The 19,332-nt window shown below is 45.6% G+C and overlaps 1 protein-coding gene across 1 annotated transcript; it reads left to right on the top strand.

Annotated features, from left to right (window-relative positions):
- Positions 1-4,082: 4,082 nt before the first annotated feature.
- LOC140380228 (kinase D-interacting substrate of 220 kDa B-like) lies at positions 4,083-18,385 on the top strand (the record flags this gene model as incomplete). Its single annotated transcript, XM_072464392.1, has 4 exons — positions 4,083-4,222; positions 9,910-10,008; positions 15,900-15,998; positions 18,287-18,385. Coding segments are annotated over exons 1-4 (429 nt in total), but the record flags the coding sequence as incomplete, so codon positions are not given.
- Between the last annotated feature and the right edge of the window lie 947 nt (positions 18,386-19,332).

Below are 19,332 nucleotides of genomic sequence, written 5' to 3'. Positions count from 1 at the left end.
TAGACCTGCTTTAGTCCTGCTTTAGTCCTGCTTTAGTCCTGCTTTAGTCCTGCTTTAGTCCTGCTTTAGTCCTGCTTTAGTCCTGCTTTAGTCCTGCTTTAGTCCTGCTTTAGTCCTGCTTTAGACCTGCTTTAGTCCCGCTTTAGTCCTGCTTTAGACCTGCTTTAGTCCCGCTTTAGTCCCGCTTTAGTCCCGCTTTAGTCCCGCTTTAGTCCCGCTTTAGTCCTGCTTTAGTCCTGCTTTAGTCCTGCTTTAGTCCTGCTTTAGACCTGCTTTAGTCCTGCTTTAGTCCTGCTTTAGTCCTGCTTTAGACCTGCTTTAGTCCTGCTTTAGTCCTGCTTTAGTCCTGCTTTAGTCCTGCTTTAGTCCTGCTTTAGTCCTGCTTTAGTCCTGCTTTAGACCTTCTTTAGTCCTGCTTTAGTCCTGCTTTAGTCCTGCTTTAGTCCTGCTTTAGACCTGCTTTAGTCCTGCTTTAGTCCTGCTTTAGTCCTGCTTTAGTCCTGCTTTAGTCCTGCTTTAGTCCTGCTTTAGACCTGCTTTAGTCCTGCTTTAGTCCTGCTTTAGTCCTGTTTTAGACCTGCTTTTGTCCTGCTTTAGTCCTGCTTTAGTCCTGTTTTAGACCTGCTTTAGTCCTGCTTTAGTCCTGTTTTGGACCTGCTTGAGTCCTGTTTTAGTCCTGCTTTAGTCCTGCTTTAGTCCTGCTTTAGACCTGCTTTAGTCCTGCTTTAGTCCTGCTTTAGACCTGCTTTAGACCTGCTTTAGACCTGCTTTAGACCTGCTTTAGTCCTGCTTTAGACCAGTTTTAGTCCCGCTTTAGTCCTGTTTTAGACCTGCTTTAGACCTGCTTTAGTCCTGCTTTAGTCCTGCTTTAGTCCTGTTTTAGTCCTGCTTTTGTCCTGCTTTAGTCCTGCTTTAGTCCTGCTTTAGACCTGCTTTAGACCTGCTTTAGACCTGCTTTAGTCCTGCTTTAGACCTGCTTTAGTCCTGCTTTAGACCAGTTTTAGTCCCGCTTTAGACCTGCTTTAGACCCGCTTTAGACCAGTTTTAGTCCCGCTTTAGACCCGCTTTAGACCCGCTTTAGTCCTACTTTAGTCCTGCTTTAGACCCGCTTTAGTCCTGCTTTAGTCCCGCTTTAGACCTGCTTCAGACCAGCTTTAGTCCTGCTTTAGTCCTGCTTTAGTCCTGCTTTAGACCTGCTTTAGTCCTGCTTTAGTCCTGCTTTAGTCCTGCTTTAGACCTGCTTTAGACCAGCTTTAGTCCCGCTTTAGTCCTGCTTTAGACCTGCTTTAGTCCTGCTTTAGTCCTGCTTTAGACCCGCTTTAGTCCCGCTTTAGACCCGCTTTAGACCCGCTTTAGTCCTGCTTTAGTCCTGCTTTAGTCCTGCTTTAGTCCTGCTTTAGTCCTGCTTTAGACCTTCTTTAGACCTGCTTTAGACCTGCTTTAGACCTGCTTTAGACCTGCTTTAGTCCTGCTTTAGTCCTGCTTTAGTCCTGCTTTAGACCCGCTTTAGTCCCGCTTTAGTCCCGCTTTAGTCCTGCTTTAGTCCTGCTTTAGTCCTGCTTTAGACCTGCTTTAGTCCTGCTTTAGTCCTGCTTTAGTCCTGCTTTAGTCCTGCTTTAGTCCTGCTTTAGTCCTGCTTTAGACCTTCTTTAGACCCGCTTTAGTCCTGCTTTAGACCTGCTTTGGTCCTGCTTTAGACCTTCTTTAGACCCGCTTTAGTCCTGCTTTAGACCTGCTTTGGTCCTGCTTTAGTCCTGCTTTAGTCCTGCTTTAGACCTGCTTTGGTCCAGCTTTAGTCCTGCTTTAGTCCTGCTTTAGTCCTGCTTTAGTCCTGCCTTAGACCTGCTTTAGTCCTGCTTTAGTCCTGCTTTAGTCCTGCTTTAGACCTGCTTTAGTCCCGCTTTAGTCCTGCTTTAGACCTGCTTTAGTCCTGCTTTAGTCCCGCTTTAGTCCTGCTTTAGTCCTGCTTTAGTCCTGCTTTAGTCCTGCTTTAGACCTTCTTTAGACCTGCTTTAGTCCTGCTTTAGACCTGCTTTAGTCCAGCTTTAGTCCTGCTTTATTCCTGCTTTAGTCCTGCTTTAGTCCTGCTTTAGTCCTGCCTTAGACCTGCTTTAGTCCTGCTTTAGTCCTGCTTTAGTCCTGCTTTAGTCCTGCTTTAGACCTGCTTTAGTCCCGCTTTAGTCCTGCTTTAGACCTGCTTTAGTCCTGCTTTAGTCCCGCTTTAGTCCTGCTTTAGTCCTGCTTTAGTCCTGCTTTAGACCTTCTTTAGTCCTGCTTTAGTCCTGCTTTAGTCCTGCTTTAGTCCTGCTTTAGTCCTGCTTTAGACCTGCTTTAGTCCTGCTTTAGTCCTGCTTTAGTCCTGCTTTAGTCCTGCTTTAGTCCTGCTTTAGTCCTGCTTTAGACCTTCTTTAGTCCTGCTTTAGTCCTGCTTTAGTCCTGCTTTAGTCCTGCTTTAGTCCTGCTTTAGTCCTGCTTTAGACCTGCTTTAGTCCTGCTTTAGTCCTGCTTTAGTCCTGCTTTAGTCCTGCTTTAGTCCTGCTTTAGTCCTGCTTTAGTCCTGCTTTAGTCCTGCTTTAGACCTGCTTTAGTCCCGCTTTAGTCCTGCTTTAGACCTGCTTTAGTCCTGCTTTAGTCCCGCTTTAGTCCCGCTTTAGTCCCGCTTTAGTCCCGCTTTAGTCCTGCTTTAGTCCTGCTTTAGTCCTGCTTTAGTCCTGCTTTAGACCTGCTTTAGTCCTGCTTTAGTCCTGCTTTAGTCCTGCTTTAGACCTGCTTTAGTCCTGCTTTAGTCCTGCTTTAGTCCTGCTTTAGTCCTGCTTTAGTCCTGCTTTAGTCCTGCTTTAGTCCTGCTTTAGACCTTCTTTAGTCCTGCTTTAGTCCTGCTTTAGTCCTGCTTTAGTCCTGCTTTAGACCTGCTTTAGTCCTGCTTTAGTCCTGCTTTAGTCCTGCTTTAGTCCTGCTTTAGTCCTGCTTTAGTCCTGCTTTAGACCTGCTTTAGTCCTGCTTTAGTCCTGCTTTAGTCCTGTTTTAGACCTGCTTTTGTCCTGCTTTAGTCCTGCTTTAGTCCTGTTTTAGACCTGCTTTAGTCCTGCTTTAGTCCTGTTTTGGACCTGCTTGAGTCCTGTTTTAGTCCTGCTTTAGTCCTGCTTTAGTCCTGCTTTAGACCTGCTTTAGTCCTGCTTTAGTCCTGCTTTAGACCTGCTTTAGACCTGCTTTAGACCTGCTTTAGACCTGCTTTAGTCCTGCTTTAGACCAGTTTTAGTCCCGCTTTAGACCTGCTTTAGACCCGCTTTAGACCAGTTTTAGTCCCGCTTTAGACCCGCTTTAGACCCGCTTTAGTCCTACTTTAGTCCTGCTTTAGACCCGCTTTAGTCCTGCTTTAGTCCTGCTTTAGACCCGCTTTAGTCCTGCTTTAGACCTGCTTTAGTCCTGCTTTAGTCCTGCTTTAGACCCGCTTTAGTCCCGCTTTAGACCCGCTTTAGACCCGCTTTAGTCCTGCTTTAGTCCTGCTTTAGTCCTGCTTTAGTCCTGCTTTAGACCTGCTTTAGACCTGCTTTAGACCTGCTTTAGTCCTGCTTTAGTCCTGCTTTAGTCCTGCTTTAGACCCGCTTTAGTCCCGCTTTAGTCCCGCTTTAGTCCTGCTTTAGTCCTGCTTTAGTCCTGCTTTAGACCTGCTTTAGTCCTGCTTTAGTCCTGCTTTAGTCCTGCTTTAGACCTTCTTTAGTCCTGCTTTAGTCCTGCTTTAGACCTGCTTTAGTCCTGCTTTAGTCCTGCTTTAGTCCTGCTTTAGACCTTCTTTAGACCCGCTTTAGTCCTGCTTTAGACCTGCTTTGGTCCTGCTTTAGACCTTCTTTAGACCCGCTTTAGTCCTGCTTTAGACCTGCTTTGGTCCTGCTTTAGTCCTGCTTTAGTCCTGCTTTAGTCCTGCTTTAGACCTTCTTTAGTCCCGCTTTTGACCTGCTTTAGACTTGTTTCTTGTCCTTCTGGTAGACCTCTTTGATCTCTTGGACCTGGTGGACCTGGTGGACCTGGTGGACCTGGTGGACCTGGTGGACCTGGTGGACCTGGTGGACCTGGTGGACCTCTGGCAGACATGGACACCACGACGTCCATAAAGATGACCACTCTGGCCATCCAGAACCTGTTTGTTCTGGTGGAGGAGGAGAACCTGTCTGGACTCAAGGCTCATCTGGAGCGGTACAAGGAGGTGGACGGCCGCAGCGACGTAAGCTAACGACTATGATGCTATTAGCGTTAGCATCTATGACCATGAACATGTGCAGCGACGTAAGCTAACGACTATGATGCTATTAGCGTTAGCATCTATGACCATGAACATGTGCAGTGACGTAAGCTAACTGTCATGCTATTAGCGTTAGCATTTATGACCATGAACATGTGCAGTGACGTAAGCTAACTGTCATGCTATTAGCGTTAGCATTTATGACTCTGAATAAGATAAGATATTCCTTTATTGTCCCACATGGGGAAATTTCATTGGTGCAACGCAGGTAGATACAGAGGTAGATCCAGAAGAACAGATCACTTCTAGGAAGTCTGAAAAACACTTTCAGTAGAAGATCTCCTATAAATAAATAAAAACTCCCATAGACAAATAAATAAATAAATACCATTGCATGTGATCCCGACAGTAATTGCACATGAATATGTGTCACGACAGCACATAGATTGCACATGAATTCCAACAGTAATTGCACATATGACAGAATTGCACATCAGTATTAGGTTAGGTCAGTATTGCGACGGGATAACGTGACGATCTCCGGGTAAGACGACTGTTCTCCGCAGTTTCATCAGTTCCTCCTTTGTGTAAACCCGGTACGGCGCAGGCCGGGGGGCGGGGCCGGAGCCGGGGGGTGGGGCCGGAGCCGGGGGGCGGGGCCGGAGCCGGGGGGCGGGGCCGGAGCCGGGGGACTCAGAGCCAAGACACATCGCAACGACACGACGAAAACACTCAATCCAGCCGAATAAAGTCAAAACAAGTTAATTTAAAGCGATTCCAGTGCGTGTCCTGATCGTTCGTGGAGTTCCTCTTTCATATAAACGTGTATATAAACGTGTATATAAACGTGTACCGACGACACGCCGTACTTTAGCGCGGCCGGAGGGCGCGGGGGGGGGGGCTGGTGGGCTCGCTCGGAGCTAGCTCACGTCACAACAACACAACGAACGCAACGAAAAACGCTCAAATCCAGCCGAAAAAAGTCCAAAACAGTTGAATTAAAAAACTATTCCAGCGCGTGTCCCTATCGTACAGTAAAATAGAAAAAATATACTAACTATATTTACAAAATATAGGAGATAAAGCACAATAAGTGTGAGAAAGAAGAGAGAGCGTTTACACCGGGCTGCCAGCTGTACCAGCGCCTTATGACGTAATGTGTGCAGTGACGTAAACTAACTGTCATGCTATTAGCGTTAGCATTTATGACCATGAACATGTGCAGCGACGTAAGCTAACTGTCATGCTATTAGCGTTAGCATTTATGACTGAACATGTGCAGCGACGTAAGCTAACTGTCATGCTATTATCGTTATCATTTATGAACATGAACATGTGCAGCGACGTAAGCTAACTGTCATGCTATTAGCGTTAGCATATATGACCATGAACATGTGCAGCGACGTAAGATAACTGTCATGCTATTAGCGTGAGCATTAATGACTAAACATGCGCAGCGACGTAAGCTAACTGTCATGCTATTATCGTTAGCATTTATGACTGAACATGTGCAGCGACGTAAGCTAACTGTCACGCTATTATCGTTATCATTTATGACCATGAACATGTGCAGCGACGTAAGCTAACTGTCATGCTATTAGCGTTAGCATCTATGACCATGAACATGTGCAGCGACGTAAGATAAGATAAGATAAGATATTCCTTTATTGTCCCACATGGGGAAATTTCATTGGTGCAACGCAGGTAGATACAGAGATAGATACAGAAGAACAGATCACTTATAGGAAGTAAGCTAACTGTCATGCTATTATCGTTAGCATTTATGACCATGAACATGTGCAGCTACGTAAGCTAACTGTCATGCTATTAGCGTTAGCATCTATGACCATGAACATGTGCAGCGACGTAAGCTAACTGTCATGCTATTAGCGTTAGCATCTATGTCCATGAACATGTGCAGCGACGTAAGCTAACTGTCATGCTATTAGCGTTAGCATCTATGACCCTGAACATGTGCAGCGACGTAAGCTAACTGTCATGCTATTAGCGTTAGCATTTATGACTAAACATGTGCAGCGACGTAAGCTAACTGTCATGCTATTATCGTTAGCATTTATGACCATGAACCTGTGCAGCGACGTAAGCTAACTGTCATGCTATTAGCGTTAGCATCTACGACCATGAACATGTGCAGCGACGTAAGATAACTGTCATGCTATTAGCGTTAGCATCTATGACCCTGAACATATGCAGCGACGTAAGCTAACTGTCATGCTATTAGCGTTAGCATCTATGACCATGAACATGTGCAGTGACGTAAGCTAACTGTCATGCTATTAGCGTTAGCATTTATGACTAAACATGTGCAGCGACGTAAGCTAACTGTCATGCTATTATCATTAGCATTTATGACCATGAACATGTGCAGCGACGTAAGCTAACTGTCATGCTATTATCGTTAGCATTTATGACCATGAACATGTGCAGCGACGTAAGCTAACTGTCATGCTATTATCGTTAGCATTTATGACCATGAACATGTGCAGCGACGTAAGCTAACTGTCATGCTATTATCGTTAGCATCTATGACCATGAACATGTGCAGCGACGTAAGATAACTGTCATGCTATTAGCGTTAGCATTTATGACTAAACATGTGCAGCAACGTAAGCTAACTGTCATGCTATTATCGTTAGCATGTATGACCATGAACATGTGCAGCGACGTAAGCTTACTGTCATGCTATTATCGTTAGCATTTATGACCATGAACATGTGCAGCGACGTAAGCTAACTGTCATGCTATTAGCGTTAGCATCTACGACCATGAACATGTGCAGCGACGTAAGATAACTGTCATGCTATTAGCATTAGCATTTAATGACTCTGAATATGTGCAGCGACGTAAGCTAACTGTCATGCTATTATCGTTAGCATTTATGACCATGAAGATGTGCAGCGATGTAAGCTAACTGTCATGCTATTATCGTTAGCATTCATGACCATGAACATGTGCAGCGATGTAAGCTAACTGTCATGCTATTAGCGTTAGCATTTATGACCATGAACATGTGCAGCGACGTAAGCTAACTGTTATGCTATTAGCGTTAGCATCTATGACCATGAACATGTGCAGCTACGTAAGCTAACTGTCATGCTATTAGCGTTAGCATCTATGACCATGAACATGTGCAGCGACGTAAGCTAACTGTCATGCTATTAGCGTTAGCATCTATGACCATGAACATGTGCAGCGACGTAAGCTAACTGTCATGCTATTATCGTTAGCATCTATGACCATGAACATGTGCAGCAACGTAAGCTAACTGTCATGCTATTATCGTTAGCATTTATGACCATGAACATGTGCAGCGACGTAAGCTAACTGTCATGCTATTATCGTTAGCATCTATGACCATGAACATGTGCAGCGACGTAAGATAACTGTCATGCTATTAGCGTTAGCATTTATGACTAAACATGTGCAGCGACGTAAGCTAACTGTCATGCTATTATCGTTAGCATGTATGACCATGAACATGTGCAGCGACGTAAGCTTACTGTCATGCTATTATCGTTAGCATTTATGACCATGAACATGTGCAGCGACGTAAGCTAACTGTCATGCTATTAGCGTTAGCATCTACGACCATGAACATGTGCAGCGACGTAAGCTAACTGTCATGCTACTAGCATTAGCATTTATGACTCTGAATATGTGCAGCGACGTAAGCTAACTGTCATGCTATTATCGTTAGCATTTATGACCATGAACATGTGCAGCGACGTAAGCTAACTGTCATGCTATTATCGTTAGCATCTATGACCATGAACATGTGCAGCGACGTAAGATAACTGTCATGCTATTAGCGTTAGCATTTATGACTAAACATGTGCAGCAACGTAAGCTAACTGTCATGCTATTATCGTTAGCATGTATGACCATGAACATGTGCAGCGACGTAAGCTTACTGTCATGCTATTATCGTTAGCATTTATGACCATGAACATGTGCAGCGACGTAAGCTAACTGTCATGCTATTAGCGTTAGCATCTACGACCATGAACATGTGCAGCGACGTAAGATAACTGTCATGCTATTAGCATTAGCATTTATGACTCTGAATATGTGCAGCGACGTAAGCTTACTGTCATGCTATTATCGTTAGCATTTATGACCATGAACATGTGCAGCGACGTAAGCTAACTGTCATGCTATTAGCGTTAGCATCTACGACCATGAACATGTGCAGCGACGTAAGATAACTGTCATGCTATTAGCATTAGCATTTATGACTCTGAATATGTGCAGCGACGTAAGCTAACTGTCATGCTATTATCGTTAGCATTTATGACCATGAAGATGTGCAGCGATGTAAGCTAACTGTCATGCTATTATCGTTAGCATTCATGACCATGAACATGTGCAGCGATGTAAGCTAACTGTCATGCTATTAGCGTTAGCATTTATGACCATGAACATGTGCAGCGACGTAAGCTAACTGTTATGCTATTAGCGTTAGCATCTATGACCATGAACATGTGCAGCGACGTAAGCTAACTGTCATGCTATTAGCGTTAGCATCTATGACCATGAACATGTGCAGCGACGTAAGCTAACTGTCATGCTATTAGCGTTAGCATCTATGACCATGAACATGTGCAGCGACGTAAGCTAACTGTCATGCTATTATCGTTAGCATCTATGACCATGAACATGTGCAGCGACGTAAGCTAACTGTCATGTTATTAGCGTTAGCATTTATGACCATGAACATGTGCAGCGACGTAAGCTAACTGTCATGTTATTAGCGTTAGCATTTATGACCATGAACATGTGCAGCGACGTAAGCTAACTGTCATGTTATTAGCGTTAGCATTTATGACCATGAACATGTGCAGCAACGTAAGCTAACTGCTATGATGCTGTTATGGTCAGACTCTCATGTTGTGTGTGTGTGTTGTGTGTGTGTGTTGTAGAACGGTCAGACTCTCATGTTGTGTGTGTGTGTTGTGTGTGTGTGTGTTGTAGAACGGTCAGACTCTCATGTTATGTGTGTGTGTTGTGTGTGTGTGTGTTGTAGAACGGTCAGACTCTCATGTTGTGTGTGTGTGTTGTGTGTGTGTGTGTTGTAGAACGGTCAGACTCTCATGTTATGTGTGTGTGTTGTGTGTGTGTGTGTTGTAGAACGGTCAGACTCTCATGTTATGTGTGTGTGTTGTGTGTGTGTGTGTTGTAGAACGGTCAGACTCTCATGTTATGTGTGTGTGTTGTGTGTGTGTGTGTTGTAGAACGGTCAGACTCTCATGTTATGTGTGTGTGTTGTGTGTGTGTGTGTTGTAGAACGGTCAGACTCTCATGTTATGTGTGTGTGTTGTAGAACGGTCAGACTCTCATGTTGTGTGTGTGTGTGTGTGTGTGTTGTGTGTGTGTGTTGTAGAACGGTCAGACTCTCATGTTGTGTGTGTGTGTTGTGTGTGTGTGTGTTGTAGAACGGTCAGACTCTCATGTTATGTGTGTGTGTTGTGTGTGTGTGTGTTGTAGAACGGTCAGACTCTCATGTTATGTGTGTGTGTTGTGTGTGTGTGTTGTAGAACGGTCAGACTCTCATGTTGTGTGTGTGTGTGTGTGTGTTGTGTGTGTGTGTTGTAGAACGGTCAGACTCTCATGTTGTGTGTGTGTGTGTGTGTTGTGTGTGTGTGTTGTAGAACGGTCAGACTCCTCTGATGCTGGCGGCTGAGCAGGGAAGTCTGGACATCGTCCAGGAGCTGATCCGTCGAGGAGCCAACGTCAACCTGGACGACGTGGTGAGGACGTCATGTGATCATCATGTGATCATCATGTGATCATCATGTTAATCATTTAAATATCATTAAATCAAACACAGTGTGAGTTGAAGTTGAAATATTAAGGCAAGGCAAGTTTATTTGTAGAGCACATTTCATACACAAGGCAATTCAAAGTGCTTCACAGCAGGAAAAATGCATTCAAATCACAAAGAAATTACAGAAATACAATAAAATTAACTAAATTAAAAATTATCAATCCAACTGATTTTCTAAACTAATAAAATCACAAACAAAAGAGAAGAGTGCAAAGAAAAAATCCTTTTAGTCATATGCGCAGCTAAACAAAACTGTTTTTAGCTTAGATTTGAACATTGTCAGAGTAGAAGCCTGTCTCACATCTTCAGGAAGAATGTTCCAGATTTTAGCTGCATAAAACTGAAACGCAGATTCCCCATGTTTTGTCCTGACTCTGGCACCAGCAGGAGGCCGGTCCCTGAGGTCCTCAGAGTCCGAGATGGTTCATATGGCACTAACATATCCAAGATGTACTTTGGTGCTAGGCCATGGAGAGACTTGTACACAAGCAGAGCTGCTTTAAAGTCTCTTCTCTGAGCCACAGGGAGCCAGTGCAGAGACCTGAGAACAGGACTAATGTGATCATACTTCCTGGTTCTGGTCAGGACCCGAGCAGCAGCGTTCTGGATGTACTGCAGCTGTTTTACAGCTCGTTTGGAGAGACCAGTGAGCAGGCCGTTACAGTAGTCTAATCTACTGGAGACAAACGCATGGATAAGTCTCTCTAAATCTGGTTTTGACACTATATTTTTGATTTTGGCAATGTTTTTTAGATGGTAAAAAGCTGCTGATGTTATTGATTTGACGTGGCTATTAAAGTTCAAGTCTGAGTCCATTATTACCCCCAGATTTATAACTTGGTTTGTAGGTTTTAGAGCGAGACTCTGGAGGTGACCGCTAACACTTTCTCTTTGTTTCTGTGACAAAAACGATTATTTCAGTCTTGTCTGAGTTCAGCTGGAGAAAGTTGTTTTGCCTCCACAAACTGATCTGTTGGATGCAGTGACAGAGTGAATCCACTGGTCCATAGTCACCTGCCGATAGTGAAACATAGATCTGAGTGTCGTCTGCATAATTGTGATAGGACACATTTTCACTGCGTATCAACTGACCTAACGGCAGCATGTAGAGGTTGAACAGAAGGGGACCCAGGACTGACCCTTGGGGCACTCCACAGGTCAGGGTCATGTGGTCTGAGACACAGCTACCAATTTCAACAAAGTACTTCCTGTCTTCCAGATAGGACCTTAACCAGTTTAGGGCAGTGCCAGTGATGCCCACCCAGTCCTCTAGTCTCTGTAAGAGGATCCCATGATCGACAGTGTCAAAAGCAGCATCAGATCTAACAGAATTAAGACTGAGGCTTTGAAATAAAGTTCTCACATATATATACATATACATATATATATATATATATATATATATATATATATATATATATAATATATATATATATATATATATATATATATATACATATATATATACATATATATATATATATATATATATATACATATACATATATACATACATATATATATATATACATATATATATATATATATGTATATATATATGTATATGTATACATATATATATATATATATATATATATATATATATATGTATATACATATATATATATATATATACATATATATATATATATATATACATATATGTATATACATATATATATATACGTACATATATATATATATATATACGTATATATATATATATTATTTATATATATATATATATATATATATATATATATATATATATATATATATATATATATATATATATATATATATACAGAGCTCAGATTAAGGATTTTCCCTTGTGCAGCAGAAGCTGCTAAACAATCCGTTCATTTTTCGAAATTTGTTTAGCAATTTCATAATTGCAGAGCAAAACACGAAAGTGACAAACAATCAATATTTTCCATTGATAAAACACAATTATTTATTTAAAATGTATTTGTAAACATTCTATTAACCTGTTTCCACCTGCCTCTTTGGCCCTGTGCACACTGGTAAGACCTGTGCACACTGGTCAGACCTGTGCACACTGGTCAGACCTGTGCACACTGGTCAGACCTGTGCACACTGGTCAGACCTGTGCACACTGGTCAGACCTGTGCACACTGGTCAGACCTGTGCACACTGGTCAGACCTGTGCACACTGGTCAGAGAGGATCTTATGTTCCACATGTGAGTGTGATGCATCATTAGAAAGCTTAGGCCTTCTAGTTTCTGCAGATGTGCACATGACACTATGACACTGTCAGGGCTTCAGAACTTACACCACAGAAGCACAAACATAAACAAAACATCCTTTTTTAGTCTCGCCTGAATATTGTCCATTTGTAAAGGTCCTGAGCAGGACATACTTCATTGTGTTTATGCTGTTCACTGCACATGCTGTTGTCATGACAACAACTGTGTCAAGTTTCAGATCTCTAGAACAGAAGCATTTTGGTGCTTTGACCTTTTTGTATCAAAAAGTATATTGGGAACAAGTGATCCAAATATGTGCCAAACTGTTTTATTACAATCTTAGCTCCTCTATGATCATAAAACATACATTTAGATGTTTTGTAGGCCACTAATACCTATTATAACTGCTAAAAACAATGTATGTGAAAATGTGTAAATATAAGTTTAACCATGAATTTCCCATATAGAGGTTAAAAAAAAAAATATATATAATATTTTTATTTTATTTTTATATTGGTATAATAATACATATATCTAACAAAATGCACGTCCAAAAGGCTAATAAAATCAGAAAACGTTATGCGCAAAATCCTGCCGAGAAATCTGGCTCTTTACAGCCTTCACGGAGCCTTACGCACGAGAATACAGAAGATTCTGTGTCCCGCTCCTCTTTCTAAAGCTATTGTTATTGGCTAGAATAATATGTCATTCAAATTCTGCTACGTCACTAGCATGCGGCGCTATTTAGATGTAAACAGTGGAATCCATGTGCGTCGCAAGCGGCGCATTTATTTTTGCGGAGGCTGAAGCAAACAAACCCGTGGACAGAAAAAATCGTGGATGGTCTCATTCTGTAGCTAACAGTCTGAGGAAAAGAAGGATATCCAACATTATTTTATAGGTTAAACAGGTCATTTGTTATGGACGGAGAAATGCGCCGGACAAGCGCATTCTCGTCCGGCGAGAAACAAAGAAAAGTTTGTTTACTTGTCAATATCTGGAAATGTGAAAACTTCAGTAAAAACACAAGTGTATATTGTTGTTCAATGGTTCTTTACGGACAGACTGAGCACAAGGATGAACAGAATTAAAGCCGTTTCCTCCGTCATAAACACAAACAGGACATGAGTTTGTAAAAGTTGAGACTTTCTCACAAACTATTGGCAATTGCTTCTTGGGGCAAATTATTCAATGAAATATTTGTTTTGTTGAGAAAATAATCTTTAAAATGATGTATAACTTATGGTATTGACCAGGAAATAAAAGTGATGATGTAAGAGAATATTTGAGATATAGAAAATGCACCGGCCTCAGGAGGATGGGAAGAGGTTAAAGAAAACTCTTAACAAATTAACTTTTAAACACTTTTTTAAAAAAAAATCTTTTTTATTAAAACTTGCAAATAAAATTAATTGTTGAACAAATTAATCAACACAAAGTCATATGGCCTTATCAAATCAAATTGTTCCATTCCATTTTTCGTTTTGCTATTTGATGACGCTCCCTAAGTACTCGTCTCCTCTCGGCTCCAGCTGCACATTCGGAGCGTGTGATTGGCTGAGCCCAAAATACTCATCTGATTATTAAAAACAGGTCGTGTCACTGCAGTGTAAATATGAATATTTTATGTGAATTATCTGCAAAGACTTTAGTGTTTAGGAGTTATTGACCTCTGACCTCAGAGTCTGAATCTGACGCAAACTTTAGCGCACGTGGCTCCTCCCACTTTCAGACTCTGATCTGTGACAACAGCGTCCTACACGTGTCATGTCCACACAGTGTCCTACATGTGTCATGTCCACACAGCGTCCTACACGTGTCATGTCCACACAGTGTCCTACATGTGTCATGTCCACACAGCGTCCTACACGTGTCATGTCCACACAGCGTCCTACACGTGTCATGTCCACACAGTGTCCTACATGTGTCATGTCCACACAGCGTCCTACACGTGTCATGTCCACACAGCGTCCTACACGTGTCATGTCCACACAGCGTCCTACATGTGTCATGTCCACACAGCGTCCTACATGTGTCATGTCCACACAGCGTCCTACATGTGTCATGTCCTCACAGCGTCCTACATGTGTCATGTCCACACAGCGTCCTACATGTGTCATGTCCACACAGCGTCCTACATGTGTCATGACCACACAGCGTCCTACATGTGTCATGTCCACACAGCGTCCTACAGCGTCCTACATGTGTCATGTCCACACAGCGTCCTACATGTGTCATGTCCACACAGCGTCCTACATGTGTCATGTCCACACAGCGTCCTACATGTGTCATGTCCACACAGCGTCCTACATGTGTCATGTCCTCACAGTGTCCTACATGTGTCATGTCCTCACAGCGTCCTACATGTGTCATGTCCTCACAGCGTCCTACATGTGTCATGTCCACAGCGTCCTACATGTGTCATGTCAACACAGCGTCCTACATGTGTCATGTCCTCACAGCGTCCTACATGTGTCATGTCCACACAGCGTCCTACATGTGTCATGTCCACACAGCGTCCTACATGTGTCATGTCCTCACAGTGTCCTACATGTGTCATATCCTCACAGCGTCCTACATGTGTCATGACCACACAGCGTCCTACATGTGTCATGACCACACAGCGTCCTACATGTGTCATGTCCACACAGCGTCCTACAGCGTCCTACATGTGTCATGTCCACACAGCGTCCTACATGTGTCATGTCCACACAGTGTCCTACATGTGTCATGTCCACACAGCGTCCTACATGTGTCATGTCCACACAGCGTCCTACACGTGTCATGTCCACACAGCGTCCTACACGTGTCATGTCCACACAGCGTCCTACACGTGTCATGTCCACACAGCGTCCTACACGTGTCATGTCCACACAGCGTCCTACATGTGTCATGTCCACACAGCGTCCTACATGTGTCATGTCCACACAGCGTCCTACATGTGTCATGTCCACACAGCGTCCTACATGTGTCATGTCCACACAGTGTCCTACATGTGTCATGTCCACACAGCGTCCTACATGTGTCATGTCCACACAGTGTCCTACATGTGTCATGTCCACACAGCGTCCTACATGTGTCATGTCCACACAGTGTCCTACATGTGTCATGTCCACACAGCGTCCTACATGTGTCATGTCCACACAGCGTCCTACATGTGTCATGTCCTCACAGCGTCCTACATGTGTCATGTCATTGTTGGCGATGGATTGACAGTGATCAGTACTTTTAGGCGTTTTGGTGATACAATTAAACACATTTTTGTGTCGCAAAAGCTGCGAATGATACGAACGCATCACATTTGAGAGAAATTGCGTTACATTTTGCGATGCCGCTTATTCTGAACCCTGTATGTACATATATATATATATATATAATATATATAATATAATACTGATGTCAGATTGGCTGCTTCATATGGAACACGAATCACAAACGTTTGTTCTTTGTGATGAAAATCACAGACATGTTTCCCTGGAGGTTGTCTCCATGGAAACACAGGTCTGTTGCTGTGGTGACCTGCTCACAGGTGTGTGTGTGTGTGTTGTGTGTGTGTCTGTGTGTGTGTTGTGTCTCTGTGTGTGTGTGTGTGTGTGTGTTCCTCAGGATTGTTGGTCAGCTCTGATCTCGGCGGCTAAGGAAGGGCATCTGGACGTGGTGAAGGAGCTTCTGGAGAACAGCGCCTACATCGAGCACCGCGATATGGTGAGGGGAGGAGCAAGGGGAGGAGCCATGCATCATGGGAGGAGCAATGGAAGGAGCGAGGCATCATGGGAGGAGTGAGGAGGAGCGAGGCATCATGGGAGGAGTGAGGAGGAGCGAGGCATCATGGGAGGAGCAATGGGAGGAGCGAGGGAATAAAAGCGTATAAACTAAAACCTAAAGTCTCAGTGGAACATGAATGCGAAGCTAACCCTGAGGCAGGCGCTAAGCTAACCCTGAGGCAGGCGCTAAGCTAACCCTGAGGCAGGCGCTAAGCTAACCCTGAGGCAGGCGCGAAGCTAACCCTGAGGCAGGCGCTAAGCTAACCCTGAGGCAGGCGCTAAGCTAACCCTGAGGCAGGCGCTAAGCTAACCCTGAGGCAGGCGCTAAGCTAACCCTGAGGCAGGCGCTAAGCTAACCCTGAGGCAGGCGCTAAGCTAACCCTGAGGCAGGCGCTAAGCTAACCCTGAGGCCGGCGCTAAGCTCACCCTGAGGCAGGCGCTAAGCTAACCCTGAGGCAGGCGCTAAGCTAACCCTGAGGCCGGCGCTAAGCTAACCCTGAGGCCGGCGCTAAGCTCACCCTGAGGCAGGCGCTAAGCTAACCCTGAGGCAGGCGCTAAGCTAACCCTGAGGCAGGCGCTAAGCTAACCCTGAGGCCGGCGCTAAGGTAACCCTGAGGCCGGCGCTAAGCTAACCCTGAGGCCGGCGCTAAGCTAACCCTGAGGCCGGCGCTAAGCTAACCCTGAGGCAGCTAACCCTGAGGCCGGCGCTAAGCTAACCCTGAGGCCTATTTTTACCCTGGAAATGCAAAAAAAATCACAGAGACTTTTAAAGAATCAACATGACATTTTCTAGCTGAAGTAAAACTGGTGAAGGAGGGGCGTCTGACACAGTGGGAGGGGCATCTGACACAGTGGGAGGGGCGTCTGACACAGTGGGAGGGGCATCTGACACAGTGGGAGGGGCGTCTGACACAATGGGAGGGGCGTCTGACACAGTGGGAGGGGCGTCTGACACAGTGGGAGGGGCGTCTGACACAATGGGAGGGGCATCTGACACAATGGGAGGGGCGTCTGACACAATGGGAGGGGCGTCTGACACAGTGGGAGGGGCGTCTGACACAATGGGAGGGGCGTCTGACACAGTGGGAGGGGCGTCTGACACAGTGGGAGGGGCGTCTGACACAGTGGGAGGGGCATCTGACACAGTGGGAGGGGCGTCTGACACAATGGGAGGGGCGTCTGACACAGTGGGAGGGGCGTCTGACACAATGGGAGGGGCGTCTGACACAGTGGGAGGGGCGTCTGACACAGTGGGAGGGGCGTCTGACACAATGGGAGGGGCATCTGACACAGTGGGAGGGGCGTCTGACACAATGGGAGGGGCGTCTGACACAGTGGGAGGGGCGTCTGACACAGTGGGAGGGGCGTCTGACACAATGGGAGGGGCGTCTGACACAGTGGGAGGGGCATGGGACACAGTGGGAGGGGCGTCTGACACAATGGGAGGGGCGTCTGACACAGTGGGAGGGGCGTCTGACACAGTGGGAGGGGCGTCTGACACAGTGGGAGGGGCGTCTGACACATTGGGAGGGGCGTCTGACACAGTGGGAGGGGCGTCTGACACAGTGGGAGGGGCGTCTGACACAGTGGGAGGGGCGTCTGACACAGTGGGAGGGGCATGGGACACAGTGGGAGGGGCGTCTGACACAGTGGGAGGGGCGTCTGACACAGTGGGAGGGGCATGGGACACAGTGGGAGGGGCGTCTGACACAGTGGGAGGGGCATGGGACACAGTGGGAGGGGCGTCTGACACAGTGGGAGGGGCGTCTGACACAGTGGGAGGGGCGTCTGACACAGTGGGAGGGGCGTCTGACACAGTGGGAGGGGCGTCTGACACATTGGGAGGGGCGTCTGACACAGTGGGAGGGGCGTCTGACACAGTGGGAGGGGCGTCTGACACAGTGGGAGGGGCGTCTGACACAGTGGGAGGGGCGTCTGACACAGTGGGAGGGGCGTCTGACACAGTGGGAGGGGCGTCTGACACAGTGGGAGGGGCATGGGACACAGTGGGAGGGGCGTCTGACACAGTGGGAGGGGCGTCTGACACAGTGGGAGGGGCGTCTGACACAGTGGGAGGGGCGTCTGACACAGTGGGAGGGGCGTCTGACACAGTGGGAGGGGCGTCTGACACAGTGGGAGGGGCGTCTGACACAGTGGGAGGGGCGTCTGACACAGTGGGAGGGGCGTCTGACACAGTGGGAGGGGCGTCTGACACAGTGTGTGTTTCAGGGCGGTTGGACGGCTCTGACTTGGGCCTGTTACAAAGGACGAACTGAAGTGGCCAAACTGCTGCTGGAGGAAGGAGCCAATCCCAACACCACAGGACAGGTACATGTGACCAGCACGAGCAGAGACCCCAGAACTCAAACATGAACTGGTGTCTAGTCTTTATCAGAGGACAGAGCTCATACTTCCCCCAGAGTTGCTGCTAGGGCAGCGGAGCTGAAGCTGTGGGTTTATGTTTCTGTTATAACTGGTCTGACCATAAGTCATTTCAAAGAGGAACGTTTAAGCCTGGACTTAAATGAAGAGACTGTGTCGCCTCTTTAACATGGACAGGACTCCACCTCCTACTGTGCTTTTAGAGACTCTGGGACCAGCATTTAGAGAGTGAAGAGCTCTGATTGGATGAGATGGTTCGAGAGCATCTTTGAGGTGGGAGGGGTCATGTCATTTATGGCTTTGTAAATCAGGAGGCGGCGTCTCTGGTCTCTTTGTCCTCTCTCTGGTCTCTTTGTCTTCTCTCTGGTCTCTTTGTCTTCTCTCTGGTCTCTTTGTCTTCTCTCTGGTCTCATTGTCCTCTCTCTGGTCTCTTTGTCTTCTCCCTGGTCTCTTTGTCCTCTCTCTGGTCTCTTTGTCTTCTCTCTGGTCTCTTTGTCTTCTCTCTGGTCTCTTTGTCTTCTCTCTGGTCTCTTTGTCTTCTCTCTGGTCTCATTGTCCTCTCTCTGGTCTCTTTGTCTTCTCTCTGGTCTCTTTGTCTTCTCTCTGGTCTCTTTGTCTTCTCTTGGTCTCTTTGTCTTCTCTCTGGTCTCTTTGTCTTCTCTCTGGTCTCTTTGTCCTCTCTCTGGTCTCTTTGTCTTCTCTCTGGTCTCTTTGTCTTCTCTCTGGTCTCTTTGTCTTCTCTCTGGTCTCTTTGTCCTCTCTCTGGTCTCTTTGTCCTCTCTCTGGTCTCTTTGTCTTCTCTCTGGTCTCATTGTCTTCTCTCTGGTCTCTTTGTCTTCTCTCTGGTCTCTTTGTCTTCTCTTGGTCTCTTTGTCTTCTCTCTGGTCTCTTTG

The sequence above is a fragment of the Eucyclogobius newberryi genome, unplaced genomic scaffold (assembly GCF_026437365.1).
Source record: "Eucyclogobius newberryi isolate DKJ021-1_F unplaced genomic scaffold, fEucNew1.0.hap1 SCAF_459, whole genome shotgun sequence".
Lineage (NCBI taxonomy): Eukaryota > Metazoa > Chordata > Actinopteri > Gobiiformes > Gobiidae > Eucyclogobius > Eucyclogobius newberryi.
This window is presented reverse-complemented; position numbering and strand designations above follow the sequence as displayed.